Raw genomic sequence first — 27555 nt, forward strand, 5'->3', positions numbered from 1 at the left:
CATTTTTTTTTTTTTTTTTTTTGAGATGGAATTTCACTTTGTCGCCCAGGCTAGAGGGCAGTGGCGCAATCTCACCACTACAACCTCTGCCTCCAGTGTTCCAGCGATCCTCCTGCCTCAGTGTCCCAAGTAGTTGGGATTATAGCCACCCACGACCATGCCTGGATAATTTTTCCATGTTTAGTAGAGACTAAAATGTACCATGTTGGCCAGGCCGGTCTCGAACTCCCAGCCTCAAGTCATCTATCCACTTCAGCCTCCCAAAGTGCTGGGATTACAGGCGTGAGCTACTGCGCCTAGCCAAAAGCCCACATTCTTATAGGAAAGTGTGAATTGATATAAACAAACAAATACACAATGTATCAGGGAGTGATAAATTGGGGGAAAAAACAGCAGAATAATAGTTTTAGTGAGTACAGGGGATTGGTTTCATATTTTATTTTTTATTTTTATTTATTTATTTTGAGACAGTCTCACTCTGTCACCCACGCTGGAGTGCAGTGGCACGATCTTGGCTCACTACAACCTCTGCCTCCGAGATTCAAGTGATTCTCCTGTCTCAGCCTCCCAAGTAGTTGGGATTACAGGCGCACACCACCATGTCTGGCTAATTTCTGTATTTTTAGTAAAGATGGGGTTTCACCATGTTGGCCAGGCTGGTCTCGAACTCCTGACCTCAAGTGATCCACCTACCTTGGCTTCCCAAAGTGCTGGGATTACAGGCATGAGCCACTGTGCCCCCGGTTTCACTTTTTTTTTTTTTTTGAGACGGAGTCTCGCTTTGTTGCCCAGGCTGGAGTGCAGTGGCCGGATCTCAGCTCACTGCAAGCTCCGCCTCCCAGGTTCACGCCATTCTCCGGCCTCAGCCTCCCGAGTAGCTGGGACTACAGGCGCCCGCCACCTCGCCCGGCTAGTTTTTTGTATTTCTTAATAGAGACGGGGTTTCACCGTGTTAGCCAGGATGGTTTCGATCTCCTGACCTCGTGATCCGCCCGTCTCGGCCTCCCAAAGTGCTGGGATTACAGGCTTGAGCCACCGCGCCCGGCCGGTTTCACATTTTAATAGGGCACTTGAAGAAGGCTTTTGTGCTTGAACAGAGACCCAAAGGAAAAGGAGTAAGCCAGGTATTCATTTTGAGGATGAGCAGTCTTTGCCTATTTACAGAGTGCAAAAGGGGTAACTTTGTGCTTAGTGTTTGAAGAAGAGTGGTGGCTGGAGCAGAAGCAGAGAGGAGTGGATGGAGGGGTTAGAGAGGGAACTGGGGTCGCCTATCAAGTAGGAGGGCTCCCAGGACACACCAAGGACTTGGCTCTTACTCTGAGATGAGGGGACACTGGAGAGTTTGAGTAAAGCAGTGACATGATTGGAGTTACGCTTTAAAAAAACACCCTGGGCCGGACGCGGTGGCTCACACGTGTGATCCAGCACTTTGGGAAGCTGAGGCACGTGGATCACCTGAGGTCAGAAGTTCAAGATCAGCCTGGCCAACATGGTGAAACCCCGTCTCTACTGAAGATACAAAAATTTGTTGAGTGTGGCGGCGATGCGCCTGTAGTCCCAGCTACTCGGGAGGCCGAGGCAGGAGAATCACTTGAACCTTCGAGGCGGAGGTTGCAGTGACCCGTGATCGCACCACTGCACTCCGGCCTGGGTGAAAGAGCGAGAATCTTGTTTCCGGGGAGGGGAGGGGCTCTGGCTTCCATAAGAGACAAAAGAGGAGAAAGGTGAAAACAGGAGAAAGCAATCTATTGTCAAAACGCAGGAAAATGACTGCAGGGCCCTGAGCCAGTGTGGAGGCAGAAGGGTCAGATTCTGGGTAATTTTGAAAGCCAGGCTGACATGATATGGATACATTGTATACTGAGGGGTGTGAAGAAGCATCTAGGACACCTGTTTCTGGCCAGATTTTACAAAGGGCCCTTGTTGCTACCTTAAGGAGTTCGTGTTGAATCCTGCAGGCAGCTAAGAGTTTCTGTAGGATCTCCTTAATTTGGACCAACCCACCTGCCTATCCCAGCCCAGATTAATGAGATTTGCTGCCCAGGCCCCTACGCACAGATAACCATATTTGTAACTGATCTTTCTGACGGCACCTCCTGAGCAGGATGGAAACGGAGGGAGAGGAAGTAGGGTGTGGCAGGTGGCCTTACCTCTGCTTAAGGGCTGCAGTCATGGGGATCTGAATAGATCCCCACACCACTCACCAATGAGTTTCATTTGGAATGCGGTAACGTTAAACAAGAGGGTTTGTAAAAAATAAAGGCCTACACAGATTATTTATTCTGATTATTAAATCTAGGTGGAGAGTACGTGGGTATTCATGTTACTCCCTCAACTTTCCTGTGCTTAAAAATCTTATAAAGGCCGGGCGTGGTGGCTCACGCCTGTAATCCCAGCACTTTGGGAGGCCGAGGCGGGCGGATCACGAGGTCAGGAGATCCAGACCATCCTGGCTAACATGGTGAAACCCCGTCTCTACTAAAAAAAAAAAAAAAAAAATACAAAAAATTAGCTGGGCATGGTGGCGGGCGCCTGTAGTCCAAGCTACTTGGGAGGCTGAGGCAGGAGAATGGCGTGAACCCGGGAGGCGGAGCTTGCAGTGAGCAGAGATCGTGCGCCACTGCACTTCAGCCTGGGCGACAGGGCGAGACTCCGTCTCAAAAAAACAAAAAAAAAAAACAAAAAAACTTACAAAAACTTTAAAACGCTCTGTCCTACCAATACAATATTTATAGGGACATGACTAGCAGCCAGGCTTTGGACACGCAGTCCCCGGCCACCAGAGGGCTGACAGGCTAGCAAAAGGGACAGAAAAATAACAAAACTGTGTCTGGAAGGCAACTACCCCCCTTGTTTTTCCTTTTCTTCTGTTTGTTTTTTGAGACGCAGTCTCACTCCGTCGCCCAGGCTGGAGCGCAGTGGCACGATCTTAGCTCACTGTAACCTCTGCCTCCTCGGTTCAAGCGATTCTCCTGCCTCAGGTTCCTGAGTAGCTGGGACTACAGGCGCCTACCACCACGCCCGGCTAATTTTTGTAATTTTTAGTAGAGACGGGATTTCACCGTATTAGTCAGGCTGGTCTCTAACTCCTGACCTCGTGATCCGTCCGCCTCGGCCTTCCAAAGTGTTGAGATTACAGGCGTGAGCCACCGCGCCCGGCCCTGTGTTTTCTTACCAAGAAGCAGCACTGACACTCTCTCCTTTGGGGCTCCGTTTCCTGAATCCTGCCGTCTAAGGCGCTTCCCACTTCCCTTCCCTGCCCCCTGCTGCTGTCATTCCCACGCATCACCCTGTTTTGCAACTGCTTGTTTATGAGTCTGTAAGCCACGAAGTGGTGGGAAATACGAGATTCAAGTATCTGGTGGCCGTGTGACGTGGGTAAGTAACTCGATTTTTCTCAGCTTCCGTTTCCTATCAAATGGGTTGTTCTGGGAATTCGGGGAAGTAACAGTGCCGGGCACCGCGGGAGGAACCGCCAGCTGCGTCCTCGGACGTCCCCAGAGCCCGGGGCGGCGCCTGGCATGACTGTCAGGAGCGCCTCTGTGGAGAGGACAGTGAATCCCGACCCGGCACAGCCGTCCCCTCCAGGACCCCTCCCGCCGACGCCCCGCGGACCCCACGCCCGAGCGGAAGTCGGCGCCACTCCGGGGGTCTCCGGCCCGGCCTCTCCTCCCTGGCCCGGCGCCCCGAGGGGAAGCGGCCTGGGGGAGGAGACCTGCAGGAAGAGCGGCCGAGGATAAAGAGGAACTGTCCGCAGTGCGCCCGGACTCGGAGAGGCGCTAGGGTCTAGCGAGACCCGACCCGCGCGCAATTTCCGCCGGGGTCTCGGGCTGCCTGCGGGACGGAAGGGACCCAGGGCGGCTTCTGCCGAAAACGTGTCTTCTGCTGAGGGGCCCACAGAAGGCGCGACAGACACTCCACTATGACCCTGACGCCCCGCCTTCACGCACGCACATGCGCGGAACACTCCCAGAAACACATCTCCCAGAGTGCCCCGGGAGCACGCGAGCCAATTGGAGGGCGGATAAGCGGGGGCCCACGTCTCCCAGAGGTCTCCGGTTCGCGGTTTCGTTGGTCTGATTGGCAGCCGCGACAGCCTATAGCGGCTTTTCGCCGGAGGGGCCGAGCGTCCTTTACCGGGAAGGAGCAGCTGTTGTCGCTGGTATCCCGGGAGCGGCGCCGGGAAGTGGAGTCGTCGAATTTCCGGACGGCCCGCGGCCCACGGAGATGGGACGTCCTGGGGCTGTGCTGACCCCAAAATCTTTCCACCCGTTATTAGCCTGTCGCCCTTTTTCGTTCATGTTTACAGCAAATATTTTACGAGCGCCTACTGTGTCCCACTTACCGTGCCACGTGCGAGTATGCACGTGTCAGGCAAGATCCCTGTTCCAAAGAGGCCGAGAACAAATAAATGGTAATTACCAGTTATAACAAAGCTGTGAAAGGAACAGATATTTCAGCCTAACAGCAGCACTGCCGTTTTCTCATTTATAATTAGCAGAGGCAGGCTAGAGCAAGGATTCTCAAACTCTGCCCCCTCAGAACCCTAGAGTATAGTTTCTGAAACTTGTTTTTTGCTTTTGAACAAATCTAGTAACATGCTATGAGCGGAGAGGTAATGGTTTGGCTCAAAGAAGGCACATGTATCTGGTTTCTTATTTCAGGAGCTTCATAGGCATAGACCTCCCTCCTTCCCTTCCCTCCCCCCCAACTAATGCCAAATCAGCCACTACTTTTTAACTGTTTTACATATTGAACTGTCAAGAAAGAGTTCCTTTGATCCAAGTGTATTGCAGCCCACGAAAAAGCTTGGAAACCCAGCTAGATGGTCTGTTTTTCTAGTTCCTACGTTCGATTTAAGTCCTACCCATCAAGACTACTGCCTTCAGGTAAGCATATCGAGGCCGTATTCACCTTCATGGTAGTCTCAGGGACACTTTCTTACACAAATGATGGTAATCATCCTAGATCATTTCCCTGCCTGCCACACTTGCCAGTTAGTTAGAAACTGTAAACCACTTAAATGTCTGTTACCAGGGCACTGGCTGAATAAGTTTTGGTGAATCCATTCCTTGGACTACACAGCATCCACTGAAAACAGTGCGGTGAATTTCTTTTGTTGTTGTTGTTTTTGTATTTTTTGAGACGGAGTCTCACTCTGTCGCCCAGGCTGGAGTACAGTGGCGCGATCTTGGCTCACTGCAAGCTCTACCTCCTGGGTTCACGCCATTCTCTCACCTCAGCCTCCCCAGCAGCTGGGACTACAGGCGCCCATCACCGCGCCCGGTTCCTTTTTTGTATTTTTAGTAGAGACAGGATTTCACCGTGCTAACCAGGATGGTCTCCATCTCCTGACGTGTGATGTGCTCGCCTCGGCCCCACAAAGTGCTGGGATGACAGGCGTGAGCCACCATGCCCGGCCCCAGTGCGGTGAATTTCTGTGTTCTAATGTGCAAAGATGGTCTACGTATTATTCAGTGGAAAAAGCACGTTTGCAGTAAAGTTCAGATAGTATGATCCAATGTTTGTAAATAAGAGAAAAAATATTGTTAAAATTTAAGTATCTGGAGCGAAATGCAAGAAATAAACACGACTATCTCTCAAGAGTAGAATTGGGGGTAGGAGTTGGCCTTTTCCCTCTATGTCGTCTATACGTTTTAATTTTTTTTTTTTTTTTTTTTTTTTTTTTTGAGACAGAGTCTCACGCTGTCACCCAGGCTGGAGTGCAGTGGCGCAATCTCGGTTTACTACAACCTCTGCCTCAGCCTCCCAAGTAGCTGGGATTACAGGTGTGTGCCACCACGCCCAGCTAATTTGTTGTATTTTTAGTAGAGACGGGGTTTCACCATGTTGGCCAGGCTGATCTTGAACTCCTGACCTTGTGATCCACCTGCCTCAGCCTCCCAAAGTGCTGGGATTATAAGCGTGAACCACTGCACCCGGCCCGGATAATTTAAAGAAATACAAAGTGTAACATCTGTAAATTTGTTTAAAGTTTGCAGTGAGGAAGATCTTTCTAACCAAGACAAAAAAGCTGAAAAAGTTTAAAAATTCAGTTAAATAGAAAAATTAGAAAACTTCAGTATGACAAAAACAGCCATGAATACAGTTAAAAGGCCACAATGTAGGGAGACCCCATATCTACCCTCCACCACAAAATTAACTGGCCATGGTGGCGTGTGCCTGTGGTCCCAGCTACTCAGGAGGCTGAATTGGAAAGATCGCTTGAGCCTAGGAGGTCAAGGCTGCAGTGAGCTGTGATTGCACCACTGTACTCCAGTCTGGGTGATGGAGCAAAACCCTGTCTCAAAAAATAAAAATTAAAAAGGTGACAGAGAAAGTATTTGTACATACAATAATACCTGAAATGTTACAGTACTACAATTTTTTTTAATGCTCAAAGGCTTAAATAGGCAACTCATGGCTGGGCGTGGTGGCTCATCCCTGTAATCCTAGCACTTTGGGAGGCTGAGGCGGGTGGATCATGAGGTCAGGAAATCGAGACCATCCTGGCTAACATAGTGAAACCCTGTCTCTACTAAAAATACAAAAAATTAGCCAGGCATGGTGGCATGTGCCTGTAGTCCCAGTTACCTGGGAGGCTGAGGCAGGAGAATTGCTTGAACCCAGGAGGTGGAGGTTGCAGTGAGCTGAGATCCTGAAATGCACCACTGCATTTCAGCCTGGGCAACAGAGTGAGACTCTGTCTCAAAAAAAAAAAAAAAAAAAAAATGCAACTCAGAGAAGAAATACAAAGTACCACCTGAAAAGATGCTCAGTCTGCTAGTAATCAGAAACATGACAAGCAACAAGGGGATATTACTTTTTTAAAAATAGAGGCAGAGTCTTATTATGTTGCCCAGGCTGGTTTAGAACTCCTGGGCTCAAGCAGTCCTCCTGCCTTGGCCTTCCAAAAGTGCTGGGATTACAGGCCTCAGCCACCACCCCCAGATGAGGGGACATTATTTTTCACCCACTATATTGTCACAAATTAATATGATTGCCACAGTTACCTTTAATGAGCATGCAGACATAGAAGCACTTTCACATCTCAAGTTAGGAGTTAAATTTGTGAAGCCTTTTTTTTTTTTTTGTGATGGAGGTTCACTCTGTCACCCAGGCTGAAATGCAGTGGTGCAATCTCCGCTCCCTGCAACCTCTACCTGTGAGGTTCAAGTGATTCTCCTGCCTCAGTCTCCCGAGTAGCTGGGATTACAGGCACCCGCCACCATGCCTGGCTAATTTTTGTATTTTTAGTAGAGATGGGGTTTCACTACATTGGCCAGGCTGGTATCAAACCCCTGACTTTAGGTGATCTGCCCGCCTTGGCCTCCCAAAGTGCTAGGATTACAGGTGTCAGCCACCACTCCTGGCCTGTGAAGCTGTTTTGGAAGGCGATTTGATGCAAGTTTTCAAAATTAAAAATGCACAAGCCTAGGCCAGGCACGGTGGCTCATGCCTGTAATCACAGTACTTTGGGAGGCCGAGGTGAGCAGATCACTTCATCCCAGGAGTTTGAGAACAGCCTGGGCAACAAAGTGAGGCCTCGTTGCTATAAGAAATAAAAAATTAGCTGGGTGCCACATGACTGTGGTCCCAGCTACTCTGAAGGCTGAGGTGGGAGGACTGCTTGAGTTCAGGAGGTCAAGGATGCAGTGAGCCAAGATTATGGCACTGCACTCCAACCTGGGCGACAGAGCGAGAACCTGTCTCAAAAAAAAAAAAAAAAAAAAAAAAGAAAGAAAGCACAAGGCTTTTGCTTCAGTGATTCCATTACTAAGACTATATCAAATGTACACAAATATGCATGTTTGAAATGTTCATTGGAGTATTGGTTGTTAAAGGAAACAATTGGAGACAATCTAAATGGGGAGATAGTCAATACAGCTGTGGTATATGCATAGTATGCATGCTATACAGTTGTTTAGAGTGGCAATGGCCTATTCATCTGGAACTAGATAGATATCAAAGGCACACTGCTAATATTTAAAAAGAAGATCTGCAAAATACGTATAGCATGATATGTACATGTAATTCATATAGGTACATGAAGTTCCTCAGGAGGCTGGGAGAATGCACAGCATGGAGACATTAGGTAGGGGTGATGGAAAAGTCCCTCTTTTTTTTTTTTTTTTTTTGAGACAGAGTCTCGCTTTGTTGCCCAGGCTGGAGTGCGGTGGCGTGATCTCAGCTCACTGCAACCTTCACTTCCTAGGTTCAAGCGATTCTCCTGCCTCAACCTCCCAAGTAGCTGGGATTACAGGCGCCCGCCACCACGCCCAGCTAATTTTGGTATTTTTAGTAGAGACGGGGTTTCAGCATGTTGGCCAGGCTGGTCTCGAACTCCTGACCTAAAGTGATCCTCCCCACTTGGCCTCCCAAAGTGCTGGGATTACAGGCATGAACCACTGTGCCCAGACCCTCATTTTGTTTGTATACATCTATATTCATTGAATCTTCTACAAGGTTTATTCATGCATGCCTGTTGTTCCACTTATCTATTGTTGCATGAAAAACACCCCACTTAATAGTGTAAAAGAGCAGCCTTTTTATTATGCTCACAACTTGGTGGTCTGATTTCAAGCAAGACACAGAGGCACAACTCATCTCGTTCCACAATGGCTGAATCTTCAGCTAAGGTGGCTCCAACAGCTGGAGAACACTGGAATAGTTAGACTGGGGTTGTATGTCTGGGGTTTCGGTACTTGCTGTCTATAGTTGGATTTCTTTTTCTTTTTCTTTTTTCTAATTAAGACTGAGTTTCACTCTGTCATTCAGGCTGGAGCGCAGTGGTGCGATCTCGGCTCACTGCAATCTCCGCCTCCTGGGTTCAAGCGATTCTCCTACCTCAGCCTCCTGAGTAGCTAGGATTACAGGCACACGCCACCACACCCAGCTAATTTTCTGTATTTTTTGTTTGTGTGTTTGTTTGTTTGTTTTGTTTTGTTTTGAGATGGAGTGTCGCTCTGTCGCCCAGGCTGGAGTGCAGTGGCACGATCTCGGCTCACTGCAAGCTCCACCTCCCGGGTTCACGCCATTCTCCTGCCTTAGCCTCCCGAGTAGCTGGGACTACAGGTGCCCGCCACCATGCCCGGCTAATTTTTTGTATTTTTTAGTAGAGACAGTGTTTCACCGTGTTAGCCAGAATGGTCTTGATCTCCTGACCTCTTGATCCGCCTGCCTCAGCCTCCCAAAGTGCTGGGATTACAGGCGTGAGCCACCATGCTCGGCCAGTTTTCTGTATTTTTAGTAGAGATGGGGTTTCACCATGTCGGCTAGGCTGGTCCGGAACTCCTGACCTCAGGTGATCCACGTGCCTTGGCCTCCCAAACTGCTGGCCCTAATTTTTGTATTTTTAGTAGATATGGGGTTTTGCCACATTGGCCAGGCTGGTCTTGAACCCCTCACCTCAAACAATCAGCCCTCCTCAGCCTCGTAAAGTGCTGGGATTACAGGCGTGAGCCACCATGCCTGGCGTATAGATGGATTCCTTGATTCTTCTTCCCTTTGCGTCTGCTGGGGCTGGAATGTCCCAAATTGCTTCTTCACTCATTTGTCTAGTGCTTACGCTGGGATGGCAGAAACAGCTGATGACTGAACATCTGTTTTACTCCATGTGGACAGCTTGGGCTTCCTTATAGCATGGCAGTTTCAAGTTAGGCTTTTTATGTAATGTTAAAAAATGAAGACTTTTTCACAAGAAATCCAGCCTGACCTATGATTTATAATAACATTCACTGAAATAGAGCACACCATCCTTCATTTATTTTACCAGTCAAGAAAAATGCGCCACCTATTTGGAAATCCTCTATCAAGCCTGTTTTTTCCTTCCAAGTTTCTTATGCCATTACTCAAATTAATATATAGAGCACTAGTTCTCAATTTTGGCTGCATATTAGAATTAATGGGGAGCTTTAAATAGCTGGACTGTGGCCCAGACCACACCTGTAATCCCAGCACTTTGGGAGGCTGAGGTGGGCAGATTGCTTGAGTTCAGGAGTTTGAGACCAGCCTGAGCAACGTAGCAAAACCTGTCCCTAACAAAAATACAGAAGTTATCCAAGTGTGATAGCATGTGCCTGCGGTCCCAGCTATGCAGGAGGATTGCTTTAGCCCAGAAATTCAAGGCTGCAGTGAGCCGTGATTGTGCTACTGCGCTCTAGCCTGGTGACAGAGCGAGACCCAGTCTCAAATAAATAAATAAAAAGCTTGGCCTCAGGCCCAGATGAAACACATTAGAATTTCTAGGAGATGTGGTAACCAAGAATTGGAATTTTGTTGGGGTCCGTGCCGGGGGTGGTGGAGAATGAAAGAACACACAAAAGACAAAGACACACAGAGAACATGGCGGCCGCACTCAGAGCCTCCGCCTCACTTTATTTATACCCCATAAACCTCACGTCAGCAGAAAGAATGCAATGCAAAACAAACTTTCTTTTCCCAGATGTAACCTTCTACTCAGTTCCTTGTTTCTATGCTCTTCCTTATCTGCCCGCCTTCTTGGCGCCTACGGGAGTTCATTAAAAGTTCAATTGGAGATACTGTCCTTGAGCCCTATCTATTCTCAGCATACTGTTTTCAAAGGCCCCTGCAGAATTTTATTTTATTTTTTTGAGACAGAATTTCGCTCTTGTTGCCCAGGCTGGAGTGCAATGGCACAGTCTCAGCTCACTACAACCTCTGCCTCCTGGGTTCAAGCAATTCTCATGCCTCAGCCTCCCAAGTAACTGGGATTACAGGTGCCCGCCACCACACCCGGCTAATTTTTCTATTTTTAGTAGAGACGGGGTTTCACCATGTTGGCCAGGCTGGTCTCGAACTCCTGACGTCAGGCGATCCACCCACCTTGGCCTCCCAAAGTGCTGGGATTACAGATGTGAGCCACCATGCTCAGCCAGGAATTGGAATTTTAAAAAGGTCCCCAGGTGATTCTAATGTTGACCAAGGTTTAGACCCTCTGATCTAGATGGTGAGTAACTCTTCCATCACCAGCAGCTTCCAGGAGTGTCTCATTAGTGCACAGCTGCCAAAAGTGACTATGGGCAAAGTAACTGGTTGGCCATGTTGGCCAGGTCACAGAATTGTAGGAAACCTTGACTGATGGTGAAAGACTGCCTCCTGTCTTTCCAGGGCTGACTCCTATTCCCCATGGCACCCTCTTCTGTTTTGAAAGTCGGAAGACCACTGAAGAACCTGCAGCCTTCACTCCCTTGCTACAGCCAGAACGATACATCTTTGCACATAGCAGTTGTGGCCAGTGCTAGGTCTGACTCCTACCCTGCCAGTCCTTTCCTCGTTGAGCAAAATGGTTTTAAGGACAGAAAACATGGCACTTTGAGGAATAACATAAACAAATCGTCTGCTCACTTCCTAAGGGAAGCTCTGAGACCCTACCAACAATCCTTACCCCATTGGAGCTATTTGCTTCGAAGCTTTTCTCTTTAAGAGCAATGAGGGTCAAACATAAGGAAAGCACTTAGGGAAATTTGGCCAACCTTAAATTTCTGGGAGGAAGAAACAGAGGGGTACCCTCAGGAAGGAGGAGGATGGTGGGAGTGTCTGTCTTCGCAAGATCTTGACAAATAATACAAGTGACTAGGGATTTCTCCTAGCACATTAGAGCAGGCAGGACAGACAGGAGGACCCACCCCTTATGCTCCCAGCCAACCTCCCTGCAGCAGAACCTACAACCTTCTTCCCCTTTCTGGATAAGATTTGTTTCTGAGGCTGGAGTCAGTGACTTCAAACCAACAGCAAGAGATAACCTTGCTAATTATGCCCCTTTCCTTGATCTTTTTTTGAAATGAAATGGTTCTGTTACCGGTAGAGGGTCTTGACACAAATTGTCCAGGTTCTTGGCGTTTTGAACAAAGAACTGGACAAAATGCACAGCAAAGCAAGGTAAGAATGAATCAACAAAAGCAGAGATTTATTGAAAATACATGCCACAGTGTGGCAGCCAGCCAAGCAGCAGCTTAAGGGCCTGGATGTAGAATCTTCTTGGATCCAAACACCCCCTAGAGGTTTCCCATTGGCCACTTGGTGTTCACTCCACCTAAATTAAGTGGTGTCCCCCAAAAGTGAAGTTACAAAGTTTCGCTTCAGTGGTTGCTTTTTGCAACCGGTCAGAGGTACTTTCAATTTACCATCTGCCGGTCAGAAAGGGTGGGCATTGGCAAAGGGAGTAACCTCTGATCCTTTTGTTACTTATGTGTGGAAAAGTTGGGGTTTTTCTTTTGATTTAGTTCTAGGAAGTCAGGGTGAATTGGCTTTCAGTTCCCTGCCTCCAGACCCTATTCTGCCTCAGTTCAAATACACAAAACCTAACAAATACCTATATGACCACCATCCACAACTAATCAATGGCAGTGTCTATTTGTTTGACTTTTTTCCCCTATTTTACAAGAAGCAAAAGCACCTCTGGACTCTCCACCAGACAGCTATGTGCAGCCACTCCAGCATGATGTTCTCAGGGTAACTAGACTTCTTACACCGGCTCCACGTGCAAGTTCTCCCAGCAAACAAGATAGAGGTTTCAAGGCCTTTTATGACCTCACCCTGGAGGCCACACCGCATCTGTATTTCATTGTATTTCATTGGTAGCAGTCACAAGCCGCCCAGATACAAGGCAGAGGGACAGACGCCCCACTTCTTGATGGGATGAGTGGCAAAAAACATCTGTGACCATGTTTAAAACCCAGAAGATTTGGCTGTTACAGATTTGTGAAATTTTTAAAAGTTAAAAATTATTTTATAAAAATAAAACCCAGGAGACAAGGTAGTGGAAGTGTGTCCCTCCCATTCACTGACCAAGGTGAGGGGCCTCTAGTCCTTCCTGCTGACCGTCAGCTTCCCTTCCTCTTAAAAAGGGGTCCTAATTGGGGAGAGATGGCTGAAGAGTTACCATAAAATACCAAGTAGGAGCCAGGTGCAGTGGCTCACATCTTTAATCCCAGCAGTTTGGGAGGACAAGGTGGGAGGATCGCATGAGCCCAGGAGTTCAAGACAAACCTGGGCAACATAGCAAGGCTCTGTCTCTACAAAAAACGAAAAGAGTACAAAGTAGAGCCATTTAGTATGGTTTCATGTTTATTAAAGGTCTTAAGTTTTAGATTTTTGAAGTTATCACCAGTAAAATATCCAGCTGTGGTCTTGTGTCTTAAGTTTTAGATTTTTGAAGTTATCACCAGTAAAATATCCAGCTGTGGTCTTGTGTTGAGTGTTGAAGATGTTATCTAAATGCAGATATGTAAAATATACCACAATTTTTGTGCTATTTTAATTTTCTAGGAGCCTTAAAAAAAATGTGTGGCTACTGAAACTGTGCCCCAAAGAGTTAAAGAAATCAGTAACTAACATAAATTCTTGAGTCTGCAGGATGGCAGATGAGAAACAACTTGCTGGCCAGGTGCAGTGGCTCACGCCTGTAATCCCAGCACTTTGGGAGGCTGAGGTGGGTGGATGACTTGAGGTCAGGAGTTCGAGGCCCGGCATGTTGGTGGGCGCCTGTAGTCCCAGCTGCTTGGGAGGCTGAGGCAGGAAAATCACTTGAACCTGGGAAGCGGAGGTTGCAGTGAGCCTATATCACACTATTGCACTCCAGCCTGGGTGTTGCAGCTAAACTCCTTCTCAAAAAAAAAAAAAAAAAAAAAAAAAAAAATGGAAAAGAGAAGAAACAACTTGCTGAAATGCTGACGAAATGCTGAAATTCCTTCCTTATGAGATAGAAGAACAACAAGCAGAAATCTGTTGGAGCTAATAAGGCTGACTGGAGTCTGCACAGAACGAGCTTGCTGACATCACAGCCTGAATTTTCACCACAGGTTTCATGCTGTCCCTGAATTTGCACGAGACCCATTACGTAGCCTGAAGAGATAACTGTGAAAGCCCAAGGACTTTCCAGACGTCCCCTTTCCTTCCACTAATCACCTACTAATCTCAGAATCCACCACCTGAACCTTTTCTAATAAAAATAACTGCCTTAAAGCCAACACGGGACAGCTTTGAGCTTGATATTCTTGTCTCCTTGTGAGTCGACTTGCAATACAAAGCTTTTCTTTTTTCAGAAACCCAGTGTCATGGTATTAGCTTCTAGGGTATCAGGCTGGTATGCAGTGGTGCGATCATGGCTCACTGTAGCCTCGATCTTCTGGACTCATGCGGTCCTCCCACCTCAGCCTCCCAAGCAACTAGGACCACAGGCATTTGCCACCATACCTGGCTAATTTTTGTATTTTTTTGTAGAAATGGTATCTCACTATGTTGTCCTGGCTGGTCCCATGCTCTTGGGCTCAAGTGATCCTTCTGCCTATGCCTTCCAAAGTGCTGGGAAATGCCTCCTAGACTGGAAATATGGGATGGCTTCCCAGTTGTTAAAACACCCTGATTTGGGAGCTGATTGCTTATAAACACTAAGGAAAAGCTAAGAGCTGAGTTTGCCTTCCCATTCTGTTCTCAGGTTTCTCTCCTTATAGAGAGGTTCTGATCATCTACAAGTTTGGCTAAATCTGGGGTGTTTCTCTACTGATTTCCTAAATGTTTATAGTCTTTTTTTTTGTAAAATTGGTGATTCAATTTTATTCTTCTCTGAAGTAACAATAGATGTAGAGTCAGACATTTCTTCTGCTTTGAAGAATCTGCATTTCTCTCCTGATCTCAAAACCTGTAAGAAGAAAAAGAAATTGCAGATATCACCTTGTCCAAGGAGAAAGAGAGAGGCAGAAAAAAGAGTTGTATTAAAGTAGTAGAGAGAAAATAGAAACTGCTAAATAAAATCCCAAAGGCTTTTATTCCAAGTAATGCTGAATTTTTCTTTTCTTTCTTCCTGTTTCTTTCCAGTGAACACTCACCTCTCCTGGAGCCAAGTCATTGTTTCTTTCCTTTGGAATCCTGCTATTCCTGCACCCATGGCTCTTCTCTATGCTCCAATGGGAAGTACAGGTCAGGGTTTGGGACTAGATATACTGGTCATAAGAAATACAGGGAACATGATAGTCTGGGTCACACTGATTTTTCCTGAGTTCAGGCTGATTTCCAGGACAGATGGCCTCTCCATATTCATTTCCTTCTAAATTAGGATTATTTCACCTGGAGCCTCTAACAGGCAGTTGGCATTTTTTGAGACATGGTCTTGCAATGTCTCCCAGGCTGGACTGCAGTGGCACAATCTCAACTCACTGCAGCCTTGACCTCCCAGGCTTAAGGGATCCTCCCACCTTAGCTTCTGGAGTAGCTGGGACCACAGACATGTGCTACCATGTCCTGATAATTTAAAAAAAATTTTGTAGAGAGAAGGGCTCTCTCTGTTGCCCAGGCTGGTCTTGAACTCCTGGCTCAAGCAATCTTCTTGCCTCGGCCTCCCAAAGTGCTAGGATTACAGGTGTGAGCCACTGTGCCTAGCATAACAGGCAGTTTTTCAACATTAGAACAAAATCTAGGAGTGCAAAAGGCTTACTGCAAAAATAATAAACAGAACAAAAACAAAATAGGGGGAAGATCCTTTTGTGCTCAATTCAAAGCTATTCTCCAGTCTCTGGGAAGAGGAGTGAATTAATTCTGCTAACGTCAATGCACTGATTTAGTTTTACCTCATTTTTTGAATATTTTGATAATAAAATTATCTAAGTTAGAACCAAAATATCAAGTTAATTGTCCTAAAATTCTGACTATATTAAAACTGAGAACTATTCTCTTATTGAATCCAAGAGAAGAGAGAGGTAAATGTGATAGTTAAACTATGTCCTGGATTAATTTCAGTTAAGAGACTTTCAAATAAGAATTGGTATCTGAGGCCGGGCGCGGTGGCTCAAGCTTGTAATCCCAGCACTTTGGGAGGCCGAGAGGGGCGGATCATGAGGTCAGAAGATCCAGACCATCCTGGCTAACACGGTGAAACCCCGTCTCTACTAAAAAATACAAAAAAACTAGCCAGGCGAGGTGGCAGGCACCTATAGTCCCAGCTACTCAGGAGGCTGAGGCAGGAGAATGGCGTAAACCCGGGAGGCAGAGCTTGCAGTGAGCTGAGATCCGGCTGGGCGACAGAGTGAGACTCCATCTCAAAAAAAAAAAAAACAAAACTGGTTTGGTTGGCAACCAGCAAAAACAATCTTTACACATTTGTTTTAGTTGAAGCCTATTGATATTAACCAAAACAAATATCTAACAGTGTTTCCATCAATCCAGAAAATTAGTAAAATGTTCCCCAGTGTGGTCTCCCACGTGTCCTGCCATGCCTTCCCTGACAAAAGTTTGGGTTGTACCCTCTTTCCAAGTTCTTTCCTCTCCCTCCTCATCTCTGACAGTTTACTCGTCTGAAAAAAAGCAAAACAAAAAACGCCGGGCATGGTGGCTTATGCCTGTAATCCCAGCACTTTGGGAGGCCGAGGTGGGCGGATCACCTGAGGTCGCGAGTTCGAGACCAGCCTGACCAACATGGAGAAACCCTGTCTCTACTAAAAATACAAAATTAGCCGGGCATGGTGGCACATGCCTATAATCCCAGCTACTAGGGAGGCTAAGGCAGGAGATTCGCTTGAACCTGGGAGGTGGAGGTTGTGGTGAGCCGAGATCCGTGCCATTGCACTCCAGCCTGGGCAACAAGAGCAAAACTCCGTCTCAAAACAAAACAAAAATAGGTTGGTAAACAGTGATCTAATATGCAAATAGAGGAATACGTCTAAATACTAACATTATCAAACAATATTAGTAAGACAGTTTGGTTAACGTTAATCCAAAGGAAAATTTAAACTCCAGAACATTTAATCAAAATATAAGTGGAGTAAAATGCATCATATACCTTTTCATGAAGAAAGGTAATATATTTCATATTAATAAAAATACAATGCATTTCAAATGAAATGCCATTTAAATTTGCTATTTTTTTATGATCAGATTTCAAAGCTAGGAATAGGATCAAAGAGCATGTGGTACAGGTAAAAGAAAACCCTAAGTCCAGTGCTTTGGGAGGCTGAGGCGGGTGGATCACCTGAGGTCAAGAGTTCGAGACCAGCCTGGCCAACATGGCAAAACCCTGTCTCTACTAAAAATACAAAAATTAGCCGGTGTGGGGGTGTGGTGCCTATAATCCCAGCTACTCAGGAGGCTGAGGCAGGAGAATCACTTGAACCCAAGAGGCGGAGGTTGTAGTGAGCTGAGATCCTGCCACTGCACTCCAGCCTGGGTGACAGGGCGAGACTCCAGGTACTGTTCTAAGCATCCTGTGTAGCTCAGCTTATTTCTTCCTAACCCAGTGATATGAGGTGAGGTGCGTATAGTATTCCCTCAAAATAGATGAGGAAACTGAGGTTTGGTGAGATTACATAATTTGCCTGAGATTACATAGTAAATGTCAGAAAAAAGTGGTTTTGAGCCTTCAGTCTAGAATTTATGTCTCTTGAAATAGGAATGTCTAATGATCGTGCCACTGCACTTCAGCCTGGGCGACAGAGCAAGACCCTATCTCAAAAACAAAAAAACAGGAATGCCTAAAACCACCAGAATGGTCCTAGGGAGCAAACAAGATTTTCCAAACTGGACCTTGAGTGCTATGGGGTCACTGGCTCTGCATTTGCCACGACAGCCTGCGGATCTGTCATCTTCCCTGGAATATAATAAGAAAAAAAAGGCCGGGCGTGGTGGTTCACACCTGTAACCCCAGCACAGTGGGAGGCTGAGGCGGGCAAATCACTCGAGGTCAGGAATTCAAGACCAGCCTGGCCAACATGGTGAAACCCCGTCTCTACTAAAAATACAAAAATTAGCCGGGCGTAGTGGCGGACACCTGTAATCCCGGCTACTCAGGAGGCTGAGGCAGGAGAATCGCTTGAACCCGGGAGGGGGAGGTTGCAGTCAGCTGAGACTGCGCCATTGAACTCCAGCCTGGGCAACAAGAGCAAAACTCCGTCTCGGAAAAAAAAAAATAAAATAAAATAAGATAAAATATCAGTACTCTTTTCACCTAGTCATCCCAAACCGACCTCTTCAATCCCATATTACCCTCTACTATCATGGTAACCTCACCTTTGGTGACAGACTAGCTGTGTGACCCCAGGCAAATGACTTATCTCAGTGCCACCACCTGTTGGAAGGGGCTGGTAATAGCATCTGCTTCATACAAACGTGTTTTCAGGATGGATCTGCATATAAGCGCTAAACACACGGTAACTGGTTGTCAGATTCAATCCCAGGACGCTTCCATTTGCGGATCTCACGGCCCGGAGGACCTGGGCCGCCTCACAACTGGGCAGCCCCGCTCACCGACACAAAGCTCACAACCGCGCCCAATAGGGAATCGGCCCTGCGGCCCTCCTGTCACTCGCCCCCAACTATCAAAAGTCCACGGCGGAGCTGGAGGCAGATCCCGCCCTTGCTGGGCTGGGCAAGAAACTGAAACTTGGAGAATGCACTGCAGGCGCCGCACGTCTCGGGCAGGTTTAAAATCCGATCTAAAATCGGAAGCAGGTACCGCGAACCCGGCCCCAAGCGCTCCTCTGGGATGTCCAGCCGCAGAAGAGAGCCCAAAGCACAGCAGGGGGTCTCCGAGGGACTCGGGGTTTCAGAATCGCCCGGCTCTTGGGCCCTCCCCCAGGGCGCTCGCGCAGTCGCGAGGCCGCGCCGCGGACTGCATCTCCCAGCAGGCCCCGCGCCGCAGGCCACGCGGCGCCACTAACTGGGCGGGCGGCTACCTCCCTAGCCTCTCCGAGATGCCGAGGAGGCCGCAGGGGCGAGTGGGACCATCTTTAGCCAGCCCAGAGTACCCGAAGCGGGTGGGGCCTGGCTTGGGGAAGGATTCATCGGGGGAAGCTTATTAACAATTCAGATTTCCAGGCCTCGCCCCGACACGGACGCACTGGAGAGCGCGTGGCCCTGGGATCTGCGTTTTCGCAAGCCCTCCGGAGTAATTCTAACCCAGGTTGCCCGCCAGTCACAACCGCCTCGGGCTTGTTTTCTTCGTTTGGATCCAGCGACCCTGCCCCAGCCACTCCCAGAATCTCAGGACGCGCCCCGTGGCCCCGCTTCTCGTCTCCAATTGGTCCCTCGCTCGTCCCGCCCCCGCAGGCAAATCTTCCCTTCTCATTGGTAGGTGGTGAGTGTGTGGCGAACCCTGACCCAATGGGCGCTGTAGTTCGCAAAACGTGACCCGGAAGTTGGTCACGAGCAGGCGCCGTGGGCTTGTGGACGCCTAACTCCCGCGCTGAGACTTCCGGCGTGGGAGCAGAGGTCTGGGTCCTGCGTGGGTATCCTGTAGGGTGAGAAGCGCGGCGCTCGGTTCCTGTCTCGGGGAAGTCCTGGCACGGACGGGCTACGGGGCCGGCGTGGCGGCGCCTGGGACCTACTGAGGCCTAGGCGCCGGAGCCGTCCGCGCCTGGGCTGGAGCGGGGCTCCTTGGCGTGGACTGGGAGCCTCCGGCCCTGGGCTGCAGCCGGCGCCGTCTATCCTTACACGGGTTCAGGGCGCCTTCGTAGGCGGGCACGGCTGGTTTCGGGCTAAGGCGCTCTGGAGACCCGACGATGGCGTCGGGCCCGAGCCCCCAGGAACGGGAAGGGCTCCTGATAGTGAAGCTGGAGGAGGACTGCGCCTGGAACCAGGAGCTGCCCCCGCCTGACCCAGGGCCGAGCCCCGAGGCCTCCCACTTGCGCTTCAGACGGTTCCGCTTCCAAGAGGCAGCTGGTCCTCGCGAAGCCCTCAGCCGGCTCCAAGAGCTTTGCCATGGGTGGCTTCGGCCTGAGATGCGCACGAAAGAGCAGATCTTGGAGCTGTTGGTGCTGGAGCAGTTCCTGACCATCCTGCCCCAGGAGATCCAGAGCAGGGTGCAGGAGCTGCATCCGGAGAGCGGCGAAGAAGCGGTGACCCTTGTGGAGGATATGCAGAGAGAGCTTGGGAGACTGAGACAACAGGTGAGAGAGAGAGCGAGCTGTTTTATCTGTGGTTTGTTTAGCCCCGAGGACTGGGACATTGCCCCCCCGGTCGAATTCAAGTAAATTGCCCTGAGTAGACCTTACATGGGGAGGAACACTCGTCCTCCATATTTTCCCCAAATGAACAGAAAGCAGTGAAGAGTGCCCTGTTTCCACGCGGAGGCAGTGTCTCTGGAACAGTTAGTGTTAGCCGTGGAGTTAGATCGCCAGCATTCAAATCTTCAATCTGCTAGTACTAGCTTTGTTACTTTGCCAAGTTACTTGATGTCTTTCGGCCTGTTTTCCTACTCGTAAAATGAGAATATTAACATACTTTATAGGGCTTACAGGAAGAGCAGCGTGTAAAGTTGTGATAACACTGCTAGCTTATAATGAGTGCTTAGTACTTGTTAGCTGTTGTTATATTAGGGTCTACGGTCTGGTCTTCTGCAAAGCTGGGCCTCCGTTAATTGTGAACTTTGAAAGATAATTTGGCACCGAGGCCCTGAGGTCATTGGCCCCCAGGGCTACCCCAATTTAGCTTATCCTATAGTGAGGAATAGAAGCACCTAGGAAAGGTGGGGAGAGCAAAAGGGAGTGAGGTGTATCTTAAGAACTGTGTGGGGAAGGTGTGCTCTGGGAGTGGGCCCTTTCCCTAACCCCTCGCCCTGCACAGGGGATCAAAAAAGCCTTTAGTGTAAACCATTTTTCTGTTGCCTGGGCCCTAAGGGATGGCCTGAGGTTCTCTGTTGAAGGCTTGCTCTCAGTATCCTATACTAATTTCCCTTCCCTTTGGGCCCTGTTGTGATGATGAGTGATGTGGGTTGGTTCCCAGGTCACAAACCATGGGCGGGAAACAGAAGTGCTTTTGGAGGAGCCTTTGCCTCTGGAAACAGCACGAGAGTCACCGAGCTTCAAGCTGGAGCCAATGGAGACTGAGCGAAGCCCTGGCCCCAGGCTGCAGGAGCTGCTAGGCCCCAGCCCCCAAAGGGACCCCCAGGCTGTAAAGGACAGGGGTGAGGCACAGTTATCTGGGCAGGTGGGAGGGAGGAGGGGCTTGGGGGTTGCCCCCGACACAAGCAGGATATCGCATTGGTGCGAAGGAGAAGGAATTGCTGAAGTTAAGGTTCACACGTGGAATGAAAGACCTGCAGTTGGTGGTGTGGGTTCTCCTGGGGCTGGGGGAAGGGAAGGGAGTCTCAGTGGAGCCCTTTTTTATGTAGAACAGAGGCGATTTAGAACCACTTGAATGGTGAGGGGTTTGGAGTGCTACTCTTGGTATTCCTTCCCTCTAACCCTGTCATTTTGGATATCAGTTTATTAGGCCTTTGGACAGTTTAGTGTCATCCCCAAAAGCAGAGACTGGGTGTTGGGGAATGGATACTGTGTTTTAATAATCCTTGGGTTGCCAAGAGTTAGGAATGCCATTCTCATTATAATTTCTGTCACCTTCAGCATTATCTGCTCCCTGGCTTTCTCTTTTTCCTCCTGAAGGGAACATGGAAGACAAGGAGATGACTGGGCCCCAGGTGATGTGGAAGTTTCCATTGTCTTCCCCCAGCACCCTTCCTCTGCTGAGTGTTGGGGGTGGGGGGTTCTCCACGTGGAAGGTCCTTTCTCCCTTACCACAGTGTCTCCCCCACTGCTTTTGTCTCTTTCACACCTCACTTGTAGACCTGACACCCTTCTTCCCCATGACGTGTGCTTGGCATCCCTGGATTTTGCCCCTTTAACCCATGATTCTGCTTGAATTGTTCTTGGTGCATCAGGGGCTAAAGGAGATCTTGTGCTGTTTCAGTTGCCTGAGAGCTTAGAGGACGTGGCAATGTACATCTCCCAGGAGGAGTGGGGGCATCAGGATCCTAGTAAGAGGGCCCTCTCCAGGGACACGGTGCAGGAGAGTTATGAGAATGTGGACTCACTGGGTAAGGACTTCTTTTCCAGGGATGATGACTGCGCCATTTCTGACCAGGGTTCTGCCCCTTATTCATTCACCTTCTGGACACAGACTCTGAGTTTTGCCAAGAAGCCTCCACAGGAGACTTCCCTTTGTCTAAAGTTCTCTGTATGAGAGTCATGTATCTGCCAAGTGGCACAGTTGGCACAGGCAGCACTGGACTGGAATCCCAGCTGCCAGAGCCTAAGGCGAGTCTGAGCCATATGGACTTCCCAGGGCAGAGCAAATCCAATGCAGTGACAACCTGCCAGCGTCACACACATGCAGTGTCCCAGGATGCTGGGGGGGCTCTAAATGGTTAATTCCTTGCAATTTTGAGATGCTTATTCTTCTGAGCTTGCCAGTGTTTCCTGTGCTCCATTACTGTTTCTGGGCTCATCCCCAAAGACAAAAATTTCAGTGGTAGTGGGATCAGCATTCCAGCCTATCATCTCTCACAGACCATAAAAATTCAGAAAGCGGGGAGGGTCTTGTGGAAATTTGGAAACAATGTATAGCTCTAAATCATAAATTAGGATGCACCTATGTCTTGTACTGTTACTCAGAGTTTTAAAATTATGCCTGCGGAATATGACACACTGACATATGGTTGGATTTAGGTGGAGGATATACTGGTACATATTATACAATTCCCTCAACTTTCCTGTATGTATGAGATTCTTTTAATGAAAAGTTGGGGGAAATCTTAAGACTGTGTATACATTATGATTATACCTATGTTGAAACACACCAGTAGAAAGACTCACTGCAGGCTGGGCATGGTGGCGCCTGTAATCCCAGCACTTAGGGAGGCTGAGATGGAAGGAGTGCTTGATCCCAGGAGTTCAAGACCAGCCTGGGCAATGTAGGGAGACCCTGTATCTTTAAAAAAAAAAAAAAAAAAAAAAAAGGTATTCTGGTGTGGTAGTGTGTACTTTTGTAGTCCCAGTTACTCAGGAGGCTGAGGGGAAAATCACCTGAGCCCGGTAGGTCAAGACTGCAGTGAACTATGATGATGCCACTGCACCTCAGCCTAGGTGAGAGTGAGACTCTGTTTCAAAACAAACAAAAAAGACACACTGCACATTGTTTCCATATATCAGGTTTGCCTAAAAAGTATCATGATTATACATTTGTTGACACTAATTCTGCAAACGCAGTCTCAGCTCACCATAACCTCTGCCTCCCAGGTTCAAGTGATTCTCCTGCCTCAGCCTCCCAAGTAGCTGGGATTACAGGCATGCGCCACCATGCCTGGCTAATTTTTTGTATTTTTAGTAGAGACGGTTTCTCCATGTTGGTCAGGTTGGTCTTGAACTCCTGATCTCAGGTGATCCACCCACCTCGGCCTCCCAAAGTGCTGGGATTATAGGCGTGAGCCACTGCACCCGGCCTTTTATTTTATTTTTTTCTTTTTTTTTTTTTTTTGAGTGATGAGTCTCACTCTGTTGCCCAGGCTCTTCTCGAACTTCTGGGCTCAAGCAATCTTCCTGGCTCAGCCTGTGTGCCACTGTACCAGTTTCCATATTACTTTTCACGGCTGTGATGTCCAAAGTTGAACATGGCCCTTTTAGTGAGAGATTGCTAAATAGCAAAAGATCACATTACAGCTTGTTGGAATTAAACTTCTGTTGGAGTCCATGTTTGCTGGAGGTGGAGGTTTTTGTTTTTCTTTTTGGCACAGCACAGAAATGGCACTTGTGGGTTTTAATCTCATGGTCCTCTTAGAGCCCTGGGTCCTTTTCTGATTGTCTATTATGTTATATTTTCTTTCCCTGGAGTTGCCTAGTCAAATTAGTTCTATTTTTTATTTATATGTAGAGACAAGGTTCTTTTATGATATTAAATGGATTATTCAAGGAACTGACCATGTTCATTTTATAGTTGTTTTAATTACAGTAGTGTACATTCTCATTGCAAAAAAATATTCCAGCTGGGCGCGGTGGCTCACGCCTGTAATCCCAGCACTTTGGGAGACCGAGGTGGGCGGATCACGAGGTCAGGAGATCGAGACCATCCTGGCTAACATGGTGAAACCCTGTCTCTACTAAAAATACAAAAAATTAGCTGGGCGTGATGGCAGGCGCCTGTAGTCCCAGCTACTTGGGAGGCTGAGGCAGGAGAATGGCGTGATCCCAGAAGGCAGAGCTTGCAGTGAGCCAAGATCGTGCCACTGCACTCCAGCCTGGGTGACAGAGCGAGACTCCGTCTCAAAAAAAAAAAAAAAAAAAAAAAAATTTGGCTGGGCTTGGTGGCTCACACCTGTAATCTCAGCATTTTGGGAGGCTGAGGCAGGCAGATCACTTGAAGTCAGGAGTTGGAGACCAGCCTGGCCAACATGGTGAAACTCCGTCTCTACTAAAAATCCAAAAATTAGCCGTGTGTGGTGGTGCATGCCTGTAATCCCAGCTACTTGGGACGCTGAGGCAGAAGAATTTCTTGAACCTCGGAGGCAGAGGTTGCAGTGAGCTGAGATGATGCCACTGCACTCCCGCTTGGGTGACAGAGTGAGACTCTGTCTCAATAAAAATTGTCTCCCTCCCCTAATTTCTTTCTCTAGAGGTATCCACTGGGGTCAGTTTGTGTATATTCCAAGTAACTGCTGTCAGATTTATGGAGCATTCTGTATCTATCCACTGAGGGCAGGGAACAAGACTATCTTTGTTTCCCTACCCTGGTAGAGGAAAGTGGCAATACAGAAATCTGTTTCTTTCATTGTGAACAGAGTCTCACATTCCCAGTCAGGAGGTCCCAGGCACCCAGGTGGGACAAGGAGGAAAGCTATGGGATCCCAGTGTCCAGAGCTGCAAGGACGGCCTGAGCCCCAGAGGCGCAGCTCCAGGTAAGGAATGAAGACGAGTGGCCTGCCCAGAAGCAGCAAGGTTCTCGCAGTTAAGAGTGAGGCATGATTTTGTTTTGTTTTGCTTTGAGATGGAGTTTCATTTTTGTTGCCCAGGCTGGAGTGCAGTGGTGCGATCTTCGCTCACCACAACCTCCGCTTCCCGGGTTCAAGCGATTCTCCTGCCTCACCCTCCCAAGTAGCTGGGATTACAGGCATGCACCACCACGCCCTGCTAATTTTTTGTATTTTTAGTAGAGTTGGGGTTTCTCCATGTTGGTCAGGCTGGTCTCCAACTCCTGACCTCAGGTGATCCACCCGCCTCAGCCTCCCAAAGTGCTGGGATTACAAGCGTGAGCCACCATGCCCAGCAGAGTGAGGCATTTGAGGATTTGGGTGCAGGGCCAGCCCACCACAGCTGCCAGAGAGGTACATTATGTCCTTTCCCCCTGCCATTCTCCATCCCAGTGAGGCAAGTGAGGAACCCAGGGTGCAGAGTTCAAGGAGGCTCTTACTCTTGAGCTCACTTGTCCCACCCTAGTCTCAGCCCTGCTCCATCCCACCCATTCCTGAGGGGCAGAAGCGAGAGGCTCAGCTGGAAAGGAAAATTGTAAGACTGGTCTTGGCTCCGATTCCTTGATCAGTGGCCCCACCCTTTATTCTGATGCTTCTCCAGAGTGTTTTACCTTTAGGAGAGGATGGGAGACTGAGGTAGAAGCAGCCCTTCTGGGCCGCTGACCTAACAGGCAGCAGCAGACAGGTGGGATTTTCTTTTCTCCAGCATAGAAATAATATACGGGTTTGGTGTCTCTCTTTCTACCAGGAGAAGAGAAATTTGAGAACCTGGAAGAAGGTGTTCCATCTGTGTCCTCTGAGAACACCCACCCTCAGGTGCTGCTTCCTGACCAGGCCAGAGGAGAGGTGCCCTGGAGTCCTGAGCTGGGAAGACCTTGTGACCGGCAGCAAGGGGATTGGGCGCCTCCCCCAGAGGGTGGAATGGAGCAGGCCTTGGCAGGAGCCTCAAGTGGCAGAGAACTGGGGCGACCAAAGGAACTGCAGCCGAAGAAACTCCATTTATGTCCCTTGTGTGGCAAAAATTTCTCTAACAACTCAAACCTAATTAGGCACCAGAGAATACATGCAGCTGAAAGACTGTGTATGGGTGTGGACTGCAGTGAAATCTTTGGTGGGAACCCACGTTTCCTGTCACTACACAGAGCACACCTGGGAGAGGAGGCCCACAAGTGCCTTGAATGTGGGAAATGCTTCAGTCAGAACACCCATCTGACTCGCCACCAGCGCACCCACACGGGCGAGAAGCCCTATCAGTGCAACATTTGTGGAAAATGTTTCTCCTGCAACTCCAACCTCCACAGGCACCAGAGAACACACACAGGGGAGAAGCCCTACAAGTGCCCTGAGTGTGGGGAGATCTTTGCTCACAGTTCCAACCTCCTTCGGCACCAGAGAATTCACACCGGAGAGCGACCTTATAAGTGTCCCGAGTGTGGGAAAAGTTTCTCTCGGAGTTCACACCTTGTCATTCACGAAAGAACTCATGAGAGAGAGAGACTCTACCCCTTCTCTGAGTGTGGGGAAGCCGTGAGTGATAGCACCCCCTTTCTTACAAACCATGGAGCCCACAAGGCGGAGAAGAAGCTCTTTGAATGTTTGACTTGTGGGAAAAGCTTCCGGCAGGGCATGCACCTCACCAGACATCAGAGAACACACACAGGAGAGAAACCGTATAAATGTACCCTTTGTGGGGAAAACTTCTCTCATAGATCCAACTTAATCAGGCACCAGAGAATCCACACAGGAGAAAAACCCTATACCTGTCATGAGTGTGGAGACAGTTTTTCACACAGCTCCAATCGGATTCGCCACCTGAGAACGCATACAGGAGAGAGACCCTATAAATGTTCTGAATGTGGAGAAAGCTTCTCTCGGAGTTCCCGTCTTATGAGTCATCAGAGAACTCACACGGGTTAGTAACAGTGGGGTTTCTCTTTGCCCCAGGTGAGGTGGCATATTCAGAGGAGCCTGTTGGCAAGAGCTAGTATTCCCTGCCCAGCCAACCAAATGACCTCTGCATTCTTCAGGTAATTGGGGCTCATTGAGAGGGAAGTGCAGAGGCAGCAGAGGATTGGCATAAAACTGAAAAGGAGTTCCGTCTGCATGAGAAAGGATAGCAAGTCTCTGAGGTGACCTCAGGGTGGAATTCTTTGTTAAGTCCACCCTGCCCCAGGGTGCTCCTACCCTCTTGGTCTTTTTAGCCAAGGTGTGATTTAGGCACCTGACTGTCCCGTTTACCTTAACAACTTTGGGAATCCATGTGATGATTTTGATAGTTCTTCCTCATTTGGGACATTCAGCAGGAGCATTTGGGCTTCTGGGGCCCCTGAGACCAAAGAAGAGGGGCCAAGTGCCCTGGGAAATCAGCTGAAGGTCAACAAGAGACTGGTTGTGAGTTGTACCTGTCCTGAAGGCCCCAGTTGGGAAGCCATGGGCAGTCCAGATCAAGCCACCAAGTGCCCTATGACGGCCTAACAGGAGTGCCCATTGGCAGATCACATATGTAAATGTGACCTCAGACAAAAAGGAACCAGAGGACTAAGGGCAATAATAAGGTGGAATTTGCAGGTCAGCCCAGGAATTGGCAGAGGAAGTGGTTGTCTGATAACCCTTTGTGGAGAATGCGATTCCCCACCTGTGTGAGAAAAATAAACAGCTCTGGAGTCGTGTTCCTGACTCCAGAGGAACAAGAGTGTTCTAGAAAAGAGATTCCCTGGAAAATTGAAAATGTGGATCCTAGGGGGGAAATTAGGGATTGTGTCTTTCCCTGTTAAAAATGTTTGGATAGGAATAAATACCTTCAGGAAACA

The 27555-nt window shown here is 48.5% G+C and overlaps 1 protein-coding gene, 1 long non-coding RNA gene and 1 pseudogene across 8 annotated transcripts; 2 read left to right on the top strand and 1 right to left on the bottom strand.

Annotated features, from left to right (window-relative positions):
* The first annotated feature begins 3271 nt into the window (after nt 1-3271).
* LOC141409361 (uncharacterized) lies at nt 3272-4218 on the top strand (annotated as a pseudogene).
* An 8860-nt stretch (nt 4219-13078) lies between these two features.
* Nucleotides 13079-18595, bottom strand: LOC135968822 (uncharacterized). Its single transcript, XR_010583787.2, has 2 exons — nt 18019-18595; nt 13079-14662 (listed from the first exon to the last, which is right to left on the bottom strand). It is a non-coding gene; the product is annotated as an uncharacterized lncRNA (long non-coding RNA).
* Nucleotides 18596-19191: 596 nt separating this feature from the next.
* On the top strand, nt 19192-27555 carry ZNF263 (zinc finger protein 263). 7 transcript variants are annotated; one of them, XM_005591061.4, is made up of 6 exons: nt 19192-19895; nt 20731-20911; nt 21351-21424; nt 21694-21820; nt 24557-24673; nt 25494-27555. In XM_005591061.4, exons 1-6 carry the CDS (start codon nt 19509-19511, stop codon nt 26660-26662), a joined length of 2055 nt encoding a protein of 684 aa, XP_005591118.3. In that variant the 5' UTR covers nt 19192-19508; the 3' UTR covers nt 26663-27555. The 7 variants fall into 7 exon arrangements, with proteins under 7 accessions (XP_005591118.3, XP_005591119.3, XP_045238207.2 ...); XM_005591062.4 differs by having other exon boundaries at nt 21390-21424; XM_045382272.2 differs by lacking the exon at nt 24557-24673.

This window comes from Macaca fascicularis, chromosome 20, assembly GCF_037993035.2.
Source record: "Macaca fascicularis isolate 582-1 chromosome 20, T2T-MFA8v1.1".
In the NCBI taxonomy this organism is placed as follows: domain Eukaryota; kingdom Metazoa; phylum Chordata; class Mammalia; order Primates; family Cercopithecidae; genus Macaca; species Macaca fascicularis.